Here is a 15,432-nt window from a genome sequence, read left to right on the forward strand (position 1 = left end):
GAGCAACATCGGTTTGTCGACCTACTAGTCGCGTCGCAAAAGTGACGCGGCATCATGTGTTCGCCGTCTGCCTAGGGCAAACATGCACTTCTCAACGGTAACTATGCACCTACCATCCCAACTTCCGCGATCAGATCCGGTACCAATTGTGCGATGTGTCCAAGGAAAATGCTGATCACGCACTAGAGGATAGTAGAAGACAATGTAGTAGAAGCCTACATCGCCTTAAAACTTGTTCCTGTTGAGGTTCATACTAAAGTAGACCGACTGCAGCGCACCAGCTTAGTCTCTTCTTTAATTATCTCTTAGTATACAGCCAGTGTTTGCGACTGCCTCCTACATGGTCATCACGAACACCACACGCTGAGCTGCACCTGATAGTAATGGTTTCATGCCCATTGCCACGGGGGAACGCCAAACACATCTCTGATACTCAACTCCAGGGTTTACCTATGACAAACATCCAACGCCTATATCTTCACAATGTCAACACGCGTCCGTTCCCAGAGCTTGTGCGCGACTGCAACCCCTTTCTCCCTTTCTGCGTCACTGACGACAGCTGGTTGTATTATGACGCGGGCATATGTCCCTGCCGCGCGCCGTTTAGCTAAAGTGCCAGGGTTGACGACCAGTACAGACTCCACGACCTGGTCAGGGTTAGTATATCGCTCTCTAGTGGGCGAGCCATCTTAGCATACCTTGACTGTGCCTTGAAGCACGCTGGGAGTTATGAGTATGTCAGGCCGTACATTCAGCATTTCGCCCAATTTGAGATAGCTCGTATCGAGCATGGTACCCAACGGAAGAAATGGGCTGGGTGACTGTTCCTCCTCCAGCTCTTCACCCTCTTTCCGCTCACTGTTCCGTGCCTCATTCTTCATGACCTTCTCCTCGATTGGCGCGGGCATGAATTGCTGCTTTTCTCTTCCAGTTGGCGGGAAAATTGGCAAGAAACTCCGCTGCTCGAGGACGTTTCGAGCGCACCGTTCATAGATATTCGTACTTCGTGCCTTGCCGCCTGCCAGCTCTTCCCTACGTAGCATATCCAAGATATCGATCGACGACATGCCCACGGTCATTTCATTCATGCTGACAGTCATTGGGTTGGTCACGCATTGGACCATCTTTCCTGCAGCGCCCAGGCTAAGCTCTTTTTTGATGAACTTATCCTGCGGAAACGCAGCATGGTGGTGATGCGCGTCTCGTAAGCTGGGGACCAGAAGAACATTACATGTTGGTACGCGTTTGTTGAAGCTTTGGATGGCGCTCGAGACATGGTGTCTGAACAGATCAGTCATGGTAGCCTGATCTGGGCTTACATTTGGCGGAGCATCGAAGTCTCCTGACCGAATTTGAGGATGTTCTGCGTCGAGGAATGGGCCCACTAGGATGATAGAGTCCGCGTATGCTTCAGCAGCATTGTCAAGGAAGGTGTGTAATGGGGCAAAGTCGAGATTCTGGTCGGTCGTGTAAGGTCCGGACGCGATCATGATGGTGAGAGGTCGGACATTCTCCGGATCGGAATCGGGCGTGTCGAGATATCTCGCGTTAATGGCATCCAATTCTTCGGGTCTTGTAGCAGGCGGATTCAGCAGTGGAAGTGATAGGACTTCCGATACTACGAATGAGTCACCCGAAGCGTTGGTACCACGCAGAGCAACAATCTGGCCGGGAAAGAAGTCATACGACGATAGCCCCTCTACGTTCAGCGGTACACGTCGGCCTGAGCCATGTCTTCGCGAGCCTTCAAGGACAAGTGATGCCGTGTTGAGTTTGCCTTCGCTTGTGTCGCTTGCAATTCTTCCGACTGCAATGATCTCACTCGGTGACGGGTAATTGGGGTTGCCGAAGGCGCTTTCGTCCAGACCCGTTGTGTCCCTGAGTAGGTCACGGAACTCGTCAATCCGATCATCCAAGACTTCAGACGCTTCAGAGAGCTTCATGGCCATGGTGCGGTACGAGAACTTGGACATGTCCGTATTCGCCTTGAGTTTAATGCGAGGTTCTTTCGGTTCTTCTGATGGCGGCTCCGGGATGGCAATTTCGCTTTGCATGAATTGTTCGGTGATGTCGTTTGCGTTCGTTCGGGAAGCGAAGTCAAAGACACTGAGTGGACGTTAGAGCATGTCTGCGGTGTGCACCCAGTATACATACGGACCACCTGGGGCTTCAGCCTTCGGTGTCATGAATCCTCCGGGCGAACTCATCTCGTGAGCCTTGGTGGCCTTGCCTCCCGGTGTCTGGAAGTTGGCTTTGCGCTTTATTGTACTGCCATTGGCGCCGTTCGTTGTGCTTTGACGTGGGGTACCCGGCACGAGTCCTTCTAGTCTGCGTCCAGTCAATGACAATGTCCTAGATGTCTTTCCACTGTTTAAACATACATGTCATACATGTCCCCACCCTTTGCTCGTGGTGTTGGCTGGCCCCGCTTGACTTCGTTTCTCTGCTGGGCCTTCCCTCTGCTCTCGCGCTCCAATGCATCTTGTATCGTCTTTTTGAAGTCTCGTGCCGTCTTGACGTCCATCTTGCTCTCTTCTCCGCCCATCTTCATGTTGTATGCCTGCCATTTGAAATCCAGCTCCTCGGGCGAGATAGAATACAGCCGTGACATTGACTGCAGTTCAGCGAGGACATCGGCGGGGAATTGGTCATCCTTGGTGTCGCAGTAGCGCTCGAAGCGCTCGGTGAGTTCGGTCGTAAGGTCGTCCATGTTGTGTGTGACTGTGAGTATTCGGGGTGATGGCCGGGAGAGCACTTTGCGCGTGCGAACTCCGAAGACGCGTCGCGCGTGTCGGTGGGGCTAGCATGGAGGCGGCCTAGGGCGATCGACGTGCATGCAGGGACCGCCATGCTTCCCAAAAAGTTGCCCAAGGCTGACACCAACGCCAACACGGCAACAAGGACTTCACCCAAGATACTTGAACAAGAACGGTAGACGAGACCAACTTGGGCTGATCATCTACACACTGAACATAATGTCTGCAATTGGCCCCTTTGCGGAGCCTGCACCCGGCTGCAAGCCCGCCGCTGCCCCTGCCTTGACCGCCGAGCAGCAAACCAAATACGACGAGCTTCTCGCCGATGTCCGCACATGGGAAACGCTGCCCACCACCTCTGCAAAGACTGCCGAGACCGCACCAATCAGCGACGATGAGCGCATGTGGCTCACTCGCGAATGCCTCCTCCGATACCTGCGTGCCACCAAGTGGAACCTTCCCCAAGCGATACAGCGCCTGCGCTCGACGCTGGTATGGCGTCGTGAGTACGGCACCGACCGCTTCACTGCCGAGTACATCTCAGAGGAGAACGAAACCGGCAAGCAGGTCTTGCTTGGTTTCGACAACGAGGGAAGGCCGTGTCTGTACCTGCTGCCGCAGAACCAGAACACCAAGGAGACACCCAAGCGGGTAGAGCACTTGGTCTACATGCTGGAGCGCACCATAGACTTGCACCCGCCTGGCCAGGAGAGTCTGGCACTGTTGATCGACTTCAGGAACACGGGAGCTGGTGGCACCCCTAGCATGGGCATCGCCAAACAGGTCCTTGACATCTTGCAGAACCACTACCCCGAGCGACTTGGTAGGGCATTGCTCACACATCGTAAGGACCACTTCAATGCCACACGTATGCACTACTGACATCACAAATAGTCCCATGGTATGTCAATGCCTTCCTCAAGCTCATCAACCCCTTTATCGACCCCGTCACCAAGTCCAAGATCAAGTCGAACGAGCCCCTACCCAACCACGTGCCCACATCACAGCTCATGAAAGTCTCTGGCGGTGAAGTCGACTTCAAGTACGACCATTCCGTCTACTGGCCTGCGCTTGAGAAGATCTCCACGGAGCGGAGACAACAGAGGAAAGAGCGATGGGAGAAGGCTGGCAAGATCATAGGAGAGAGCGAGATCTACCTGTGGGGAGGAGACGAGCCTAGTGTTGGAAGTGCGACGGCAGAGAAGACTGCGGGCGAGGCTGCAGTGCCCGCAGCAGCCGAGAATACCACTACCGCGTCTAACGGGGGAACAGAGCTTGTTGAGGGTGTTGAAAAGCTGGACATCAAAGAGGGCGAGCCGGTCAAGGCTGCTGCCTGAACGGTTGTTAATATTCTAGACTGACATTTTCCCTATGAGCACTGTATATAATAGACCAATCGACCTCGTCCGACAAGGCAACAGATGGTTGCCCGTACCGAGATCGTTTCCCTGCCAAGTGAAGCACATGCATCTGGGAATCTCACATTTGACTGACAAAGGGGCGGCAACAAGTGCACACAGATGAGACGGAGCGTGAAGGCGACACGTCGATGGCGTAGTGTCAGACGCACGTGCGCGCAACCTTGCACTAAAAGTGCTCGGACATACAACGCGTCTCCCATCACCGTCCCCGCCTCAACTGTACCGATCGCGCCGCGCACTTCCACCTCCACCTCGACAATCATCAACGAGCCAATCGCGCGCAAAAAACATGAGCGCGACCGAATCACCCCCGGGGACTGATCAAGTCGCATCTTCGGCCGCGCGACGTAAATCCGGACGCGTATCCAAGCGGCCAGCCAGATTCGCGCCGGGCGCAAGTCCAACCGGCAGCACGAAGCGCAAGCGCGGCGATGACAACGACAGCGGAGTCGACGCGACAGAGCCGCCGTCTGACGATGAGTCTGAGGAAAGCAGCGAAGACGAGCCCGATGAGGAAGAACTGAAAGAGCGCAGGCGCAGGAACAAGGCCAAGGCTTCTGCGCGCAAACCCGCATCCAAGAAGGCAAAGACGAACGGCGAGAGTGTCAGTCTTGCGATTCGGCCCGCCAGCAATGCGACCAAGAAACCGGCTACCAAGCGGCCGCGAAAGGCGCCTGTGCGCAAGAGCGCGCTGCCCGATGAGACTGAAGGCTTATACGGTACGTGTGCGGGTACGTCGGGAACACACACAAGCTAACATGCGGCAGCCGATGTATTCGCCAGCGGAGACCGACTCGAGGATGTCGCTGCACGATGGGTCGCCCGCTTCAACGAGCATGAAGCAAGAGCTGTGGCTGAGATTGTCAACCTCGTGCTGCAAGCTTCAGGCTGCGATCTGCGGATAAATGAAGACGACATAGCAGATCCAGACAATGCGCCAAACCGTGTAGCCGAGATTCAAGAAGAATTCCAGCAGGTAGGCTGCGGCAGTTCGCACACGACTCTGCACTTGTTAACACATCGCAGTACGAAGTCACAGAGTACCCGCTGATCGCCAAGGCCAAAGACGGCGGAGGCAATGCTTTCAGGAACGCGCTACAGGGCTTTTTCATCACTCTCATACAAACCGCTGCGCAGTCAGGCCTTCTGTATGAGAGCGCAGAGCTTATCGAGAACATCTCGGTGTGGCTAGGCGCCATGTCCTCGACCGGCAACCGTCCCTTCCGTCACACGAGCACGGTTGCTTCGCTGGCCATCACGACTGCACTAGCCCAAGTTGCCGCCGACCTCGTCGAGAACACAGCAAAGCGCGTTCGTCAAAGCGAAGCGGAAGCCAAGAAGTCTAGAGTCAACAAAGCACGTGTCTCCGCGGCGGACCACGAGATAGGAGAGTACAACCAGAAGCTAGAGTTCGTGGGAGGGCAGCTAGATGATTGGTTCGCCGCAGTCTATGTCCATCGTTATCGCGACGTGGATCCTAAGATTAGAGTCGACAGCGTGGTAGCGCTGGCAGACTGGATCATCGCATACCCCGACAAGTTCTTCGATGGTACGAAACTTCGCTACTTGGGCTGGGTTCTCTCAGATCCAAATCCATCGACACGCATAGAGGTTCTCCACCAGCTCGCACGGCTCTTCAAAGATGAGAGTAAGTTGGCTGGACTGAAGACCTTCACGGAACGCTTTCGACCACGTATCGTCGAGATGGCCACGCACGACGCCGAGGTCAATGTGCGTGCTGCAGCCGTGGACTTGCTCGACATTCTTCGCGAGGCAGGCTTCCTGGAGCCTGATGACATCGATTCCGTCGGTAAACTCATCTTCGATTCCGATGCAAAGGTCCGCAAGGCTGTGGTAGGCTTCTTCGCTGAGAACGTCAACGCCGCATATGAGGCCACCGTAGAAGACATGGGAGGCGAAGAAGCTCTCAATGAAGCCTTGGCGCCAGCCGACGAAGAGGAGGAAGAATACCACAACCCCCGACTGGAATGGCTGAAATTGAAATGCCTCGTCGATCAGCTGCTCTCATACGACGAAGACGAGGTTGAGCTCCCTTCACAGATCCAACGCATGTCTCCTGGCACAGAATTGGAGCTGATTGCCAACGGAATTGAGACCCGCTGCTCGCTCGCGGCTCAAGCGCTGTACGACGTTGTTCCTGAAATCCGATCATGGGAGGTTGTAGCTGGCTATCTCCTCTACGACCATTCTCAGACTGCGCAGGACGAGAGCGAAGATCCCGAAATCATGCTTCGCCAAACATGTCGGCTCGAAGAGAAGCATGAGACTGTTCTCCTGGACATTTTGAGTGCTGCGGTCCGTATTCGGCTACAGCGCTTCGCAGACATGCAGAAGGATAAGAAAAAAACCAAGACGCAACGCGAGAGCGATAAAGAAGAGCAGTCCGACATGGCTCGACGACTCTCCTTGCTCATTCCTCAGCTTCTGAAGAAGTTTGGCGCTATACCCGAAACTGCAGCATTGTGTCTTCAGTTGGAGCGTGAGCTGAACCTCGACGTATTCGAGGAATTACGGCAGAATGCAGCTCTCATAACACTGCTTGACGACATCAACAAACAGTTCCTCACTCATCACAACGAGCGCGTCCTTGGAGAAGCTATCAAGTCTATACTTCATGCCCAAGAGAGCGAAGAGTTACGAGAAACCGTGGATCTTAAGGTGCAAGCGCTTTGGGATGACCTGATTAACACGTTCGACGCGCTTCGACGAGACAAGGATTTGTCCGTGCGAGGTAATCTTGATGAGAATGTTCTTCGTGGGCTATCAAATGTCGTACTGAAGATGTCGCAACTAGCAGTTGTCTCGAACGCTACTCTGCTTGAACAGATTGTTACTCCTGCGAAGTCGAAAGGCAAGGGGAAGAAGGCCGCCCTGAATACGCCACCTGTCGACTCAGTATTGCAGATAATCGAGCGCGGAGTACTGGTCGAAGAGGCAGACGGAGAAGTTGAGGAGGCAGACGACACTCTTGTCAGTCATGCAATCTACTTAATGTTCGGATACTTCATGTGGAAGTGCAAGGCTTGCACTATTCATGTCGAAGAAGGTACCAGCATGCCTGAAGACGAACTCATGGCCTTGGTCGAGCGAAGAGATAATTGCGTCACATCACTGATGAAAATTATGGAGGGTCGAAAAGGCACATCCGAAGTACGACTAAACGCGACAAACCTTTTCCTAGACATCCACACCATGTTTTGCAACCTTAGGGTCAAGAAGGAAAGGATGGTGAAGACGCCCAAGAAGACGCAGGGTCGCGGTTCACATGCAGCCAACGACGACTGGGAAGCTCTCTGTCGCGACATCGATGGTAACACTACGAAACTCATTCTCCAGATCCTTACGGCCTGGGAGAACTATCTGGCTAAGCTCACCCACAAGCGCTTAGAAGAGCCAGACATCGACGACGAGCCTATCGATCCGGACGACGAGCCTGAGAGTGACGAAGAAGACGCTGCGGACGAGCATGGTGTATCCGAAAAGAAAGTGCGCGCTCTTCTGGTAGACGATCAGTTTTGCCGGTTCGGCGCGCGCATTGTACATGCAATACATGCCGGGGCCCTCGACAGCGATGGTTCAGGCGCAGTGCGCAAGCGTCTCGAGCGTAACAGATTGAAGCTCACACCAAACTTTAGAGAGGTTGTGAATCATCTCGATGCCTCCAAACAGCGCAAAGTCACTAAGAAGATATCAAAGACGGCGAAGCCGAATGCCACATCGGCTAAGAGCGCAGAAGTAGTTGAGCTAGATAGCGACGAAGAAGAAGAGCAGGAGCACGAACAGGAGGTCCCTGGTGACGGGATTGAGGATGAAGAGATGGCTGATGGCGATGCCGAGCAGACTAACGGTGTGGAGCCAATTGCGAATGGCGAGGAGGATGCCGAACTTAATGGTGACGACGAGAGCATTCTCGGCGATTGAGTATGAATGTGGGTCTACGATTGTTTACTTCGTCTCTTCAAGTTCGTTCTCTACGCACATTTACGGCAAAGCACGTTCAGAGGCATGTCCTCTGATGTTTCTTACCGATTTGTTGCTGTATATCACGGCTGCAGCATGGCGCTCCGGCGTTACCATGATACCTAGGTAGGCCGTCCAGCCAATACTACAGCGGTTATGGCGCTTCCTCTGTACGTAGTTCCAAGGGACGATTTCATTTCGCTTTGACACGATGAAATAGTTTAGAACAATGATCTTCATCTTGCAAACTTGTGATGGCACGATAGCCATTGACTGCCTGCCTGCCTGGCTGAAGTTTTGACGAGCCGCTTCATGCTCCAGTGGCCACTGCGCACTCGCAAGTCCTAGGGATGCATGTCAGTGCTTCCAGCCCCAGGCCACGTGAATGGCGCGCATAACCTTAGCTTCCATGGTTAAGCGACGCCGGGAGTCTGGAACATCACCACCTCCCGTCCACGATCGCCTCTGGTCCGGTGAGTCCGCAGAATGCGATGTCGCCTCCACGAAACCCTACTGATCCGAATGCGCATTTGATATTTCTCATGAGCGTCCGTAATGGGGGTAGCGCCAATACGAGCGCTCCGCCCCTGCCTCCGCACATGCAGTGCCAAGCCAGACGTCGTCGAGGAAGACCCAGCTGAGTAGCTCTGGATCAGCCACGCTTTTACTTCATCGCTTCTCTCTTCCCGTTTCGTCTTTCGCAAGTCGGAGTTTTCGCATTCCTTCTCTCGCGTCTTGTCAGATCTGCAGGCTGTGAAGCTTAACAGACACCAAAATAGTCCATCATGCAGATCAGACAGTGCAAGCCTCATTCTTGGCACGACAAGCTCGTAGCTGAAGACTTTGCCAGCGCATGCAGTCAGCAGCTTCTTGACTTTGTGATCATGTTACTTCGCGCGCCTTCCTCACGCTTTGCATCACCTCTGATGTCTTCGCGCGTACAACTGATCTTACGAATATGGGAAGTTACAAGATGACTCCTGCAGCTGTGGTACAGGAAACCACGACTATATTCAAGAGATGCGGCAATTTGTCGGCAGCGGAGATCCCAGCTCAGGTCGCTAGACCCCAATCCAAGCCATCGGCGACCCAGATCTTGGTAGTCGTACATCTGGATACGAGAAGCTTCGTCTTGGCAGTTGTCAGCCGCTTCCGCACCCCAGGTTTCCCCATGTGGGTACGATGGCCCACGCAGGGCTGAGAAGGTCGAGATCAGTCTCTGGTAGTCTTGCGGCGACTAAACCAGCGAGAGGTCATATGGAAGCCTATCATATCTCTGAGAAAGAGAAAAGGATCCTTGTCCTTCTAGATGGGGAAGTCCAAGCAGTACGCCGGCACCTTGAACTACACCGCAATAAACATCTTGTGGCAGCCCACCCCATGTTACTACACTCTTGCCGAACGTCTTGGAAATATCGACGGCGCACGCCATCGATGTGTTACTGGTCACAAAGGCAGCTGTGATCTGGCTGGAGCTTCAGGCAGGCTTCGAGACCAGTACTCGCTTGACTATCTCCATGATACTGAGGCTAACAAGCTCAGAGTATTCATTTTAGTGCACTAGTATTATGTCGCCCTGTCCGACTTCGAGAAGCAAGACTACCTTGCAACTTGATGCGAGAAGGTAGCCTCCACGACACATATATAATCAGCCCATCTCCCCACCCTGATTACATTCACACCAGACCTCCAACAGAATTCATCAAACTGGACAATAAAAAATGTCTCGCGTTTCAAGGCTCGCCTCTTTCCTTGCGCTGGCCTCAACGGGTCTAGCTCAACTTCCGAACATCCAGCCGTTCACTGTTACTGGATCTCTGGACGGGTACGTCTGTCATGTTCGGATATGAATTTGGTGCTAACATAATGCAGTTGCAATGCTAAGAGCACGGAGTACAATTCCGGTGGTTCAATCTCAGTCAACAACTGGAATATCGAAGTGCCACAGAATCTCATCGTTCAGTTCCCCGTAGTGTGGGCACCATTCCGAGAACTCTGCGATGCAGGAGCCCTTGGGTTCGAGACTACCGTCGTTGGTAACATTGTGGGCGGTAAAGTTATTGCTGGACAGGTTTCAGTCGCCCAACGCTTCGGTCTCGAAGGCAGCCAAGGATATATCTCGGCAATCAACGATGACGGTACGCTTCAGATCGCCAGTGGTCCAACTGTCCGAATCAACGACCCTGATGGCCTATTTGGACCCCAGTACAACTCTCAGAAATACTGGATCGCCGACACAGCTAGTCCTTCGGTAACATCGTTCTCGGGATTTCCTATGTGTATTCCATACTCTGGAAACACCGCCAAGTGCTCAAGCTCGAATCGGCCCAACAGTCAGTCGTTCACGCCCCAAGATCCACTCAGCATGGTTCCATTCAAGGTCGGCGACTTCATTGAGTACTCTGGTCTCAAGGTTGGTGGCAATGAAATCCTCGCTTCGTCGATAGTGTGCATCAGCTTGCACATCACGACACAAGCTAGCGAGAGTGTACCCAATTACATTCGCGTTGAGGACTTCCTCATTGGCGTTCCTGACAACTCACCGAATGTGGAGTTTGCCGATATCCGCGTCATCGGTTTCTTGTCCAGCTGCTCCGGCGCTATAGTCACTATCAGTGCTATTGACGTCGACCCTTGCACGGGCAAGGAGACATATCGCTCCATCGGTACAGCCACTCCAAAGCAGGAGACTCGTTGCAAATGGGAGGCTCGCATTGCTTCGCCAGCTCAAGCTCCCTTCACCCGCGAGTACCGCATCACGACCAACACACCAGTGAAGGAGACCAAGGACGGTATCAAGGCCGGTCAATTCATTGCAGCTGTTAGCGAATGGATCTTCCCTGAGGTCGATGTGCCTGGAACCAATCCGCCAGCCTACCCATTCAACGATATCCGGGGATTGGTTCAAGGTGACTTCCTTGATGGCAAACAGTACGGACCTCTGTCACCGTTCCCAGGTCCCAGCCCGCCATCGCCATCCAAGATCTGCAGTCCCGCAGACATCCCAGACCCCAACGCAACCCCTTCAGCTACTCCCTCAGCTACCCCTTCGCCCAACCCCGATGAGCCAGCTACACCACAGACTGCCCCAATTGCTTCCATCGCAAGCTTCGCGTCTGCTCTGCGCGTCGGTACTAGTGTAACACTCTTGGGTTCCAACACCGCTGAGGGACTCAAAGACACTGATCTGAACTTCAGCTGGACGAAGACCGCGCCTTCCTCGGCGACCGTTAGCATCACCAGCGCCAACAGCCCCAGCGCCACATTCCTCGCACCCAAAGTAACAACCGAGACATCCTTTACCTTCGAACTCACCGTCACCTCCAAGACCGACGCCACAAAGACCAGCAAGGCAACCGTCACTGTCAAGATCAACCCCACCTTGGCTGACACCGTCACGCTGGACACGTACACCTGGGAGTCTAAGCAATCCGGCAGCATCACTGCGACATGTACCTCGAATGTGAAGAACGGAGATAACAAGGTCATGACGCTGCTTCTCAACGGTACCATAAAGCGGACTATGGTAGCGGTGAACGGAAGTCCAGGTAAATGGACATACAGTGCTAGGGATACCGCGAGACCGAACAACTTGAAGTGTGTGAGTGATTTGAAGGGAGAGAGTGCGGTGAGGCAGGGTACTGCGACGACGAGAAGGAGGAGGGCTGTTGTTTGGTAGAGGGTGATTGATGTATGTAATGATTCATGAATGGGCAATGAGAACGCGAACCTTTTGTTCTTTTGGCATCTGCATGACTGTCTGTGAAGGCTGCATCGCAATTCAGCTTTCGGCAGCGGGCTGACGAGTCCTTGCTTATCTTGCTTGCCAATCACGTCTTGCAGCCTCCGACCCCAAAGCTGAACCCCAGAGCCTTCTCCTTACTCTGCACTGGGTATGTTTAAAAGGTCAAGGATGCCCGGCTGATGGCTTTCGCAACATTCCGCTTGGCTCCTCCACGTTATTTCTCAGCCTTGTTAGCTATGAACTGCAAAAGTGAGAACATCGGAAATGCCATTCCTGATATCGCTGGTGTTGGGGCGAGTTCATCTTCGACGCACATACTGCCGGATCTGACTATCATTTTAGATCATTTTAGCTTTTGCGATCCTAGCAGGCCTGTCTTTGGTATTCGCAGGTATTGGCTACTACATAACCCTGCAAGCCAAGTCATTACATCCCGATGCCTCGGGCGACGAGGATACTGATAACGAATGGGAAGTCAAACGAACGCGGTTCGTCCGTTTACAGAGGCTTTATCTTACTGAGAAGGTCCTTGAGTCAATCAGCGAAGTTCAGCTATTCAACGGTATACACCCCCTATCACTGCTGCCTTTTCTGCGCAGTCGCTGATCTGGGTAGGCATTGCTCTTCTCATTGCTGCAATGGTTCAGAGAAACAGCCTAAGTCTTTATCATCTACATGTAGTGTACGATACTGTCAACTTCACCGCGTAAGCTAGTACCAACCCTTGTGCTACTCTGGCTGAACAGTGGCAGCGTGTCATTTACCGCCTCGATGTTCGTTGTCTGGATTTCTCGAAAGGCGCAAAAGGGTGACGGCGAAAATGGGCTTCGAAACAAGACCCAACTGGAACCTCTGCAGATACAGCGGCTACCGAGAATGGTGTCTCTTGTATCCAATTCGCTATGGATTATCGTATTTTGCATACTCTATCTGGTTTACGCGGTCCTTTTCGGCATAGCCCTGGGGAGATGGGATGTCGATAAGTTCGGCTATTGCTATCGCGACCGAGGTATCACAAGTCCACACCAACCGCATCCTGAGGCCGACCATGTATATCTTGGTATCACATGCTTATATATGTTCGCCTTACTGAGTGGTAGCTACACGGACTCGCATAGAGATTCGGTGTTGGTTGACACATCCTGGCCTATCTCGGTTCGAGAGAGACACGATACACTCTTTGGTCTCGTAACTTTTCCTGAGAAGAAGATCAACGACGCGATCAATGCTATGACTTCATATGAGAAGAAGGTCAAAGATGCGATCAATTCTTCTTTCCCCGGGTACTCTAGAATTCGCCGAATGCTTCTAAGATATGATACCCCGCCATCATCTTCAGAAACAGAGCTCCCTGTAGCTGTCGAGGAGTTCCTGAAATTCCAGAAGGAATTCACTTTGGTGTGCATTCCTCTCGCCCAATTTCTGCTCCATTTGTACATGGTATGGGCGATTCGGTCCGCAAATCGTATGCATCTCCAGGGCGAATCCGAAGACACGTGGGGGTTTGGTCAGGTTGTTGCGCTGGTCCAAATCCTCCCGATACTGAAGGGATGTACGAAAGACTGCATGGGTAAGTCTGCCGCGAGGAGCTTGCACATTTGCTGACACAGACAGACTACCGGATAGCGATAGCGAGATGGAACAAAGAACATGGCGAAAGCGAGCGTACTCAACTACGGCAAGCTTCGGCTGATGGAAGAGTTGCTGTAGGAGGATGTGATCTTGAGAGCAGTGGATGACAACGCCAGGGCCCAAGTAGAAGTTATTCTGGTAGACTACTGTTGTGTCTCGAGCGGAGACAATGCCGAAATGATCTAGAGAGGAGATTAAGGGGTGAATGGAAACTTCAATAGCGCACATCTAGTCTTGAATGCGAACCGTGAAAGTGTTGCTATCTTCAACACTTTACGCTGAGATACCTTTTCTGGCGACGCTGTTTATAGCAACGTGGAAATTTGGTGCTCTAGAGGAGTCATAGCTGTTGGCACCGCCCCTCATAGTCATCCAGGAAATCGTGACCGTAATCAACGCTTCCCAACATTTTGCCTGACCTGGCGATGTGACCCACGGGTAATGGACGGGAAGAAGACGCCTCGAAACGAACTCAACCGTGGATCGCATACAGCTTTCGACAGAATGCGACAGTATTGCCTTTTGCGGGTATCTCAGGGGCTGGCGGGACGATCCAGGGTATTATTGCGGAAGCTTGTCTGGTGTGGATGTCTTAGCGTGAACAACAAGACATGTCAACACCTCACGCCGTCTACTCACTCACCCACGATATGGCGACTGCAATCAATGGATACTGTGGAATCTGCTCATTATGGTAGTATCGTGAAGTACCGTTCCATGGGAGGCAGGTCGGCGACATGACTGCGAGATGCGTCATGCCGCTGTCGTACCGTGGAATTGTTGACATCGAGGCTGCAATGGCTCGTCTCTACACCCAGGTTTCGCAGCAGTAATCAATGTTTTCTTCAAGACTTGCTCCATACGGCGTGGTCGTGCATGCGCGACTGAAAACTCTTTAAGTTGAGTCAGGCGTTAATGGGCGAAGTATGTCTTTGTATCGTGGTGCCGCGGATGGTAGAGGGCGATGGATGGCATCGGTCCTTTTAGCGACCGCGAAAAGTCCGCCGCAATCCATAGTTTTTCATCTAAACTGCCTTGTCAGGAAGTCGCCACGACAAATGGTGTGTAGTACAGAGCGGGTATAGGAGTAGGTGGAGCGGCCCAGGTGTCGAAGGATGCGGATTGCCACTGTGGCGGCCGTCATGCGTGGCTCACAAGGCACCGGAACGCCAAACCGTCCTCTGTAATTTCCATGGATTTCTGCTATGATCGACGGATAATCTCAGAACCTGCTCAATTGGGAGACATGAAGCGGAATCTTTCTGGTATACGGTACATCAGCTTAGTGAGTCGGTGGCCTTACGACACCAACGCTTGTAAGGTCAGACGTGAGAAGGGCTTGTCGCGTGGAGGATCGACCACGGATGCATTGCCGTGCGGTGAGAACGTTCCCGCACAAAACAAACCATACACCAAGTCGAGATGTCCGTTGACACGGGCTGCCTTGACCTCTGCGTGGTGTGATTTTGAGTTTGGCGTATTCAGGTACGATGCCTTCCAGCTCTTCCGGGTGGACTGAGGACGCTGACGATAGCGTGTAGGTAACGGGGCTAGGGGGCTCCGCCGCACCACGCCCTGTGGGACTGTGACGGCGAAGGGATCCAGTGTGGGCCTCGGATGTGATCGTGATAACAGTGCGATCGTGTCTGTGGCCGCGATTAAGAGTATTTTGCTGTGGGCCTATTTCGGAAATGCTTGCGGGTGCGGGATCGGCCATGTCGAGCTCGCAAGACCAGACGAAAAGCGATAACGAGCGTACTGCGTATTCGGACCGGAGTGAGGTACGCCCGAGAATAGACAGGCAGCAGGCTTTCCAAGGTTCTCTCGTGGCAAGTGTGGCGTTTCGAGAGCATGACCAGAACTGAGCCACAGAAACGTGGTCAAGAGAAGCACAGTG

The 15,432-nt window shown here is 53.1% G+C and overlaps 4 protein-coding genes across 4 annotated transcripts; 3 read left to right on the top strand and 1 right to left on the bottom strand.

The window, feature by feature from the left end:
• Positions 1–470: 470 nt before the first annotated feature.
• Positions 471–2,710, bottom strand: J4E78_003130 (uncharacterized protein; the record flags this gene model as incomplete). Its single annotated transcript, XM_049363772.1, has 4 exons — positions 471–647; positions 699–2,106; positions 2,155–2,328; positions 2,382–2,710. 4 exons carry the CDS (start codon positions 2,708–2,710, stop codon positions 471–473), a joined length of 2,088 nt encoding a protein of 695 aa, XP_049224437.1.
• Positions 2,711–2,975: 265 nt separating this feature from the next.
• Positions 2,976–4,093, top strand: J4E78_003131 (uncharacterized protein; the record flags this gene model as incomplete). Its single annotated transcript, XM_049363773.1, has 2 exons — positions 2,976–3,600; positions 3,651–4,093. 2 exons carry the CDS (start codon positions 2,976–2,978, stop codon positions 4,091–4,093), a joined length of 1,068 nt encoding a protein of 355 aa, XP_049224438.1.
• Positions 4,094–4,466: 373 nt separating this feature from the next.
• J4E78_003132 (uncharacterized protein) lies at positions 4,467–8,119 on the top strand (the record flags this gene model as incomplete). Its single annotated transcript, XM_049363774.1, has 3 exons — positions 4,467–4,896; positions 4,945–5,153; positions 5,204–8,119. 3 exons carry the CDS (start codon positions 4,467–4,469, stop codon positions 8,117–8,119), a joined length of 3,555 nt encoding a protein of 1,184 aa, XP_049224439.1.
• A 1,760-nt stretch (positions 8,120–9,879) lies between these two features.
• J4E78_003133 (uncharacterized protein) lies at positions 9,880–11,837 on the top strand (the record flags this gene model as incomplete). Its single annotated transcript, XM_049363775.1, has 2 exons — positions 9,880–9,983; positions 10,031–11,837. The coding sequence occupies 2 exons, from the start codon at positions 9,880–9,882 to the stop codon at positions 11,835–11,837; spliced, it is 1,911 nt and encodes a 636-aa protein (XP_049224440.1).
• Between the last annotated feature and the right edge of the window lie 3,595 nt (positions 11,838–15,432).

This window comes from Alternaria triticimaculans (genome assembly GCF_023758025.1).
Source record: "Alternaria triticimaculans strain BMP 0046 chromosome Unknown scaffold_3, whole genome shotgun sequence".
Taxonomy (NCBI): Eukaryota; Fungi; Ascomycota; class Dothideomycetes; order Pleosporales; family Pleosporaceae; genus Alternaria; species Alternaria triticimaculans.